The sequence below is a fragment of the Entamoeba invadens genome, assembly GCF_000330505.1.
Source record: "Entamoeba invadens IP1 unplaced genomic scaffold scaff_1105074726175, whole genome shotgun sequence".
NCBI lineage: Eukaryota > Evosea > Mastigamoebida > Endamoebidae > Entamoeba > Entamoeba invadens.
In genome coordinates this window covers 2581-10502 of record NW_004191849.1, presented here as the reverse complement: position 1 = coordinate 10502, position 7922 = coordinate 2581, and the positions used below count along the sequence as shown (strand labels likewise).

General features: G+C 25.4%; 1 protein-coding gene across 1 annotated transcript; it reads left to right on the top strand.

Annotated features, from left to right (window-relative positions):
* Window positions 1–5693: 5693 nt before the first annotated feature.
* EIN_502790 (hypothetical protein) lies at window positions 5694–6785 on the top strand (the record flags this gene model as incomplete). The annotated part of the gene is made up of 1 exon (XM_004185505.1): window positions 5694–6785. One exon carries the CDS (start codon window positions 5694–5696, stop codon window positions 6783–6785), a length of 1092 nt encoding a protein of 363 aa, XP_004185553.1.
* Between the last annotated feature and the right edge of the window lie 1137 nt (window positions 6786–7922).

The following is a 7922-nucleotide window of genomic DNA, read 5'->3' as shown; positions in this document are numbered from 1 at the left end:
TTAAAATAAAATATGTTTTGTCAGTAAAAAATAATAAATTGAACACTCATAATTTTGAATAACAACTTTTTAATTATATTTTTTAATAAAATTTAGCTACATGTAGTGAAGTGAAGGTATAAATTTTCAATTGAATACTAAATAAAAGGGCTTTGAGAATAATAGAACAATTTTACGTCATATTTTTACTGTTTTTTCGGGTTTAAATTTTTAGTCAATAAAACTAAAAAATATTTTGAAAAAATTTAGACCCATTTTTAGATTATTTTTAAATTCGACTTTGCTGAAAAAATTAGTTAAAAATAAAATTGAACGAACTTAAAAAATAAATTGAAGTTAAAAAAAATAGGCAAACACCAAGCATTACACAATTAATGCCAAGCATTAATTCTTGTAAAAAAATAAACAAAGATTTATTTTTTTACGGTGTTATTTTACATGTTTGTTATTGTTATTATGTCATTATTTAGCCAATTATTACATAAATATACAAATATTAAATTTTATTACACCATATTTAAGATCTTTTATTAATGGTAAGTTGTGAGTGTGGTTATTGGCTATTGGGCGAGCTTGCAAAAAAATAAACACATTTATCATCTGTTTGATTGTGATGAAGCAGGATTTATAGAGTTTGCTTTGTTGCCAAGTTAAGTGATGGTTTTTTATTGGTTATTCGCTTTTTGTTTTATGTGTGGTTGTTGTTCTTCTATAGTTTTCGAATGATTAAAATAATTATAAAATATTATTATCAAACCAACAAAATGGTAACAAGATAATCAAATTGTCAATATTTATTATAATAAAAAAGACAAATTCGGTTTGTTTAATATGGGTTTTATTGAGAATGACAATTTCAGCCAATCAAAATAAAATATTTCGGGATAAGAAAACCCTTTTATTTAGCAATCAATTGAAAATTCATACCTTCACTTCACTGCCTGTAAACTATAAAAATTAATTATTAGAATTTATAGTTTAAAACAAATTATAATATCTGATAATTATTGAATAGTATAGTATTTTAAACTATTTATTACTTAATACCATCATTGCTGTGTATCTTTTGATTATACTTTCAAAAAATACACGAATGTGCGCAGAAAGCACCAAATTTTTGTTTTTTACTACGAAAGATTGTTTTTTTAAATGTTTTGATTAATATTTATTTTTTGCTTTTGAAAAAAATATACAAAAACCACATTTTACCATTTTTTGTTCAAAAATAACAACAACACATTTTATCAAATCAGTGCGTATCAGATACAAATTATAATTCAATTGATTATCATAAAACTAATACACATAAAATATATCCATTTTTATTGACATACATTACATGGTTTATTTTATTTATCTATTTATTTAGTGTATGTTTTTTTAATAAAATATTATAACAAAAATAAGTTTCAAATGAATAAGAATAATACCTTAAAATTGTATCAATTTTTAACGATTAATAAATAGTTTTAAGTTGAAAATAGTTATTGTTTTTGTTAATAAAATACTAAGACCAATATTTAATAAATATTGTGTTTCAATCTACATTAAAATATTTAAATGCCTTTTAATTATTTTTAGTAGAATACCATAAATTAAAATTTAGATAATATTCAAATCTCGTGAAAATTATAATTAAAAATGGTTTTAAATATATGGAGATAAATCACAGTAGAATGTATTTAATAAACATTTTGTGACATAAAATAATTAAGTTTAAATATAAACTTTAAAATATAAACGAATACATTGCAAATCTACGTTATCTATAACATAATTATATATTCTTAAAAAAGAGTATTGTTATGTTTGTACAATGATTTGATTATGTGGTTTTAGTATGACAATAACAATCAAACAATCGGTTTGTTTAATTTTTGTGGTAAATGAGTGTTACAAAATTAAATTTAAAATGATTATATTGATATGTAATAAATTCCTTGATCGAAATATAATAAAAAACACATTTTATATTTTAATTTTTTTTAATTATCCACGTTTCTACCATTTTTTTAAAGTTTTAATTATATTATTATTGTAAAAAAAATATAATTCAACACAACCACTTTTTGAAAAACATTCTGTTGGTGAAAAAAAACGGAAGTTTAGTGCCTCTGGAATGTATGTGTCAACAACACAATGATTACACGGAAGAAATTGGACCATGTAATACTTGTAAAGGGTATAGTGATTCAGATGCTGTTTATACCATATTTTCCACATTGTGCAGTGTTTGTAACACTTGCTTTAGGCTTTATTGCAGTTCCATATTATGCAATTTGCTTTTTCTTTATCTCTATAACATCAAAAGTACTTAAACGTATAGAAGAAAATATATACTCAAACCAATTGGTTTAATTCATTTATATTTATTTCTTTTACAATTTAAAAAAATAAATTTATTCAAATATTTTTTAATTTAATAATTATTTCAGATATACCACTTCTTTATTGGGTTTTGTTTCCAAGCATTTTAATGATAATCTATGTGTTTTATTTAACAATTTTGATGTTTTTGGTCTATTCTCCATTGTAATCTCATAGGCAGTTGACTATGAATATAGATATATTTTTTGAAAATAAATCTTTCAAAGTAAAGTATTCTAACATAGTAATTATAAATAAATATATGCGTTTTTCTCATATACTTATCTATCTATTTATTTATTACTTCAGAAACCACGTATTATAATGTATCAATACCCCTGTAAATGTCACATTTAATTTTTATACAAATAAGATATTTCCTTCGCTGCATTTGATATCATTTTAATAATCAATTGCATATCAATGTCGTCTTTCGATCATTTATTTATATTTATCAATTTTTGTAAAGACCCAAATTAAACAAATTCGGTGACCATACATATCTTATTTGCTATAAACACGACGCCATTAATTATACAATATACTCATTTCTAAACTTGTCCATCGTGTTAATATTATTGTCAAATTCTTTTCAAACAGCTTTATCGTTTTTTGTTTCAATATGTAAAACAAACTATAAAAAGATCGTGGTTGTAACTTACACATGAATAATGGACAAATTTGGCATTTAAATAATAGAAGGAGTCTCGATATCTTAATTGTTTTTTGTTTAGCTCGATGCTGATACAAATAAAGGATAAAGTCTTTGACAATGCGTCAATAACTCGTTTTTTACTGAGAATGTTTTCAGTTCAATTTTTTCTTTCTATTAGTATGGGTTTTTAAGCCCAATAAATCGATAGAAAAGGAAAAGAAGGTGAAGACAATTATTTGTTGATTTTTCTATTTTTCGTTGTTTTTTAAAAGAATTGACAAGAAAAAAGACTTTGTTTTTTAAAATAACAAAAGGCAATTGGGTGTACAAGCTTTTCAAAATAATGGTCTTTATTAAAAAATGATAAACCAAAATTCAAAAATTACAGAAACTCAATGAAAACTCTATCAGTCATTGTCATCAGGCTCAAGAGGTTACAACGAGTTTGGTTAGAAATGGGATGGGAAACACTTTCACAAGTTCATTAAAATAGAGTTGTTCTTTGTATAATCTTACTATTCCTGAAAGAATAGGTTCGTTTGAAGTTATGTAAAATAAATCAAAGACTCTGCCATTGCTTTGATATGGCAGACCTTATTTTTTGTAATCATTTTTTTGCTTTGGGTCAAGGTCTGCGATGTTAATGACATTGACGTCGTTGTCGGTATTGTGAGTTTGGTTATTGTTGTTTGGTTAAAAAATACTGTTGTCTAAACAATCTGAAACTCTTCGAAAAATCAAGAAGCACTATTTATATCAATAAAAATTCGGAAAGCGCCTTCAACATAACAAATAATTTCACCCATTAAAAAAGACACAATAATGGTTTCTTGTTTAGCTGCTCTGTTGATGTTTGACAAGTTTATGGTAACCATGTTGGTAAAATTTTTCCAACTTTCAATTTTCTGTCCTCTCTCTCGAATTGCTTTTGTTGCTACATAGTTTGACTGTGCTAAATAGCTTATTATTTCTCGAAATCAAACATTGAGATCAACTACTCGTTGTTCACTTGTTTGTTGTAATGATATATTTAAAATGGGCGGAAATGTGTTGTTGGAGGCAGTGATCTTTTGTATAAGAAAAATTAAACAGAGGTTTTGAAAAGGGGAGTTCTAATTTAACACAGATGATGTTGTTGTTTATACAATTAATTTTTGATGTGTGATTGTCCCAACTGTAAACTCAACTCGGCATAATTGTGTCCCAAAATACTATAATCAATGCAAGCGCGTCAGGTATAGTCGCAGTAAAATCTGTTTGGCTTTTATGTATTCAACCACTACATGCATCATCCAATTGCAGAAGATTTCCTTCGTTGAAAATTCCCTTGTTGTTGGTGAAAAGAGTTGCATCAGAAAACGTTGACAATGGCTTAATGTCAAGCGTTTTATTGGTCACGACAAAACTAATACACACAGTATTGTCATTCAACCATATTATATAAATAATTATGGATTTTTTATTATTTCTTTCGGTGCCAATCTTAACTCTTTTAACGTTAATAATTTGAGGAACAAGCACGCTGACTTTTTCTAATCGTAAAAAATGCTTGACAGGTTTTAAAGTGAATATATTGTATTCTTTTTATAATTACGTTTTTAAACCAAGTAAAATATCTATATCATTGATTTTTCTTAATATTCTAATTAACAAAATTATATAAATTTAAAACAATTAAAGTATAGACATAAAAACAATAACCATATTTTAATTAAAAATCCAAATATATGGTATTTGCATTAAATGTAGTTGCACACAGAGACATAAAATTAAATTTTTTTACTAATGTTTTCATTGAATGCAAATCAAAAGTCAACGCATAAAAGACTGATTTTGAAGCAAGTCAAAATGTCAACATATCGATTACTAACATGACTTATACATAAGTAATTGAAACATATATTAATGTAGTATTTAATATTTTGAACAAATAATGTTACAAATAAAAGTAGAAGTATATTTATTTGCTATGATTATAATTGAATGTTTTTGTGGGATGAGGCGTTTTCTAAAAGTGTTTACATGTTTTAGTAGTCAATTACAAATGAAATTGCCCATGTAATTAGACCAACTATAATTATAATAAATGGTAATAAAAAAGCAATGTTATTGAATGGTGTTAAAAATACAAAAAATGTTTTAAATCAACGAAATTATTGATAGACTCGAAAATAATTTAACGAATTAACATTAATATTTATACAACAATTCTGATAAATAACGTTTTAATTATCACAACGCACTTTGGGAGTGAAATCAATTAATTTATTTTAAAAAATATCAACTAATTTACAATTCAATTTTTTGATTTTGGTCAAAAATTAAATAACTCCATTTAATAAATTTTTCATTAAAATATTGTTATTTAAATAACATAATTTGAATAAATAAAGTTAAGTACAAAATACAAAACCTCAAAGTCAAATTGAAAAATAAAAACTTCAATGGTATAATAATAAAATCCCGATAATAACCGACAAACATAAGCAAAATTAAAATAAATGTAGGTTTTGATTACTTACAAAAATCATTCCATTTTTATAAACAAAATACCAATTAAAATACACTTTTTTTAAATATAAAAACGGGATTATATAAATATGAGATATTGAAGTATATGATTTCCACGTTAATTATGTAATATAAACATAGAACGAAAAAAGTGAAAACAATGACAGAGCAAGAACGAGCATTAGACCTTGTTTTTGTATGCGACACAACAGGTTCAATGGGTGCATATTTATCAGCCGCACAAAAAGGAATAGAACACATCATAACTTCTATCAACCAGTCTGAAAAATGTGATGTTCAGTTTGCCCTCGTAGAGTATCGAGACCATCCACCAGAAGACTCGTCATTTGCAACTCGTTTGACGGATTTCACATCTTCTATAAAAGAAATCAAAACTGCTGTTTCTCAAATGTCGCCGAATGGAGGAGGAGATGGTCCCGAGTCAGTCACTTGTGCTCTTGATGTTGCTTCTCGTTTGAACTATAGAAAGGAGTCTTCTAAAGTGATAGTTTGGATTGCTGATGCCCCACCGCATGGGTTTTCAAAAAGTGGTGATGGATTTCCTAATGGATGTCCCTGTAATATTGAGTTCTTTGATGTTATCAGACGATGTCAAAAGAACGGGTTAGTCATATACTCTGTTGCTGCAGAACCTCTTGGGTTTTCATATTTACGAACTTTGATGCGCGCAGTTTCAGAATTGACGCATGGCCAATACGCTTCGCTCAGTGGAGCTGATGTACTTGCTGATTTGATTATAAATGGAGCAATTGAAGAGATCCAAATCCAAAATTTGATGAAAGAAATTTTGGATGAATTAAACAAAGATGAAGCTTTCAATGATTTACCAAAAGAAATTAAATTGGCACGAGCAAAAGAAATGATCAAACAAAAAAAGAATACAACTATAAAAACTTTGAAAATCGACACAATTTTTAAAGAACAACTTCCAAAAGTACCAAAATGTTTTTTAGAAGCCACATCTCTTAAATCGCTTAAAATGGAAAAAGAAAAGGAGCCCGATATTAAAGTTACATTTAAAGATGGGTTTTATGGAAATGAATATAGTGAAGAATATGAAGAAGATGAAGAAGATGATTGTTTTTGTGAAGATAAAACTGAGAAAAAACGAGTTGCAAAAATGGAAAGTAAGACGACTAAAGCACCAGAGCAAAAAGTTTATGCGGAAGAACAAATGTTGGACGAAGAACAAGAAGAAAGAATGTATGGCGGTTTCGGTGATCTTTTTTAATCAAACACTTTCATTCATATTTTGTGGATCCGCGTTTTGAAATAATTTAAAACTGGTAGATACTACAAAAAACTATTTTACTATATAGTCTAAAATTAAAAATAATTTATTATTTTTTATATAATAATTTAATCAAAAGAATTAAATATAATAATATTAAAAAAATATTAAAGATGGTTGAAGTATTTATTAAATATTGAATAATTACATACACTCAGTGGATACCGAGTAATACACACAAAAGAAGCAATAATGTATACTTAAAAAACGTGAAATTGTTGATTTTGAATAAAAAGTAAATGTAAAAGAATTATCATTTTTACCGTATTGATACATATTTAATATTTATACATTAAAAGTGTTTTTTAAGTTTTATAAATATTTGAAAATTGTACACTTGTATTATATATAAAATTCAGTTTGGTTAATAACATTATTTTTTTTTCACAAAAAAATGTATAATTTTATTATTATTATAATAGTTATATTTATACATTAATTAACACATAGAAAAATAAAAAGTAATATTAATATGTTTAAATATTTCACATAAAACTGTTTTAAAGAGGATTCTGTATATATATAAATTGATATAATTCAAATAAATAATTTTAGATTTTTTGTTAAAAGTTAAATGATTGAAAACAATTGTTTATTTAACACATATAATTCTTGACCATCTGTTTTAAAAATTTTTAAAACATAAATAAACTGTTTTTCAAAAGTCGGTACCGAAAGGACCCGACTTTTTGAAGTAAATGATTCCAAATATTTTTCATTTTGTTTGACGTCGTTTTTTTGCTTATTTTTTTCCCTCTTATTTTTTAAAAAACAAACTTGACTGAACCTTGAATTTAGACCAAGCTAAAAAATTAAATAAAAAATAACAAGGAAAATATTAAATAACTTACTTCTTCAAAAATTTTGCTTGACCATATGGTTGTTTTTGCCGTGAGTAAAACCGACTTTTTCTCTTTTCAAAAGAAAATGTTAATGATCCAACAAATAATAAAAATCTTTCAATTTCATTAACACTTACAACACAAAGAAAAGATTATTGAAAATAAAAATAACCATTTAATATGTGTAGTGTTTCAAAGTTTGTTTTTTTTAAAGAGACAACCATAAAATAACAAC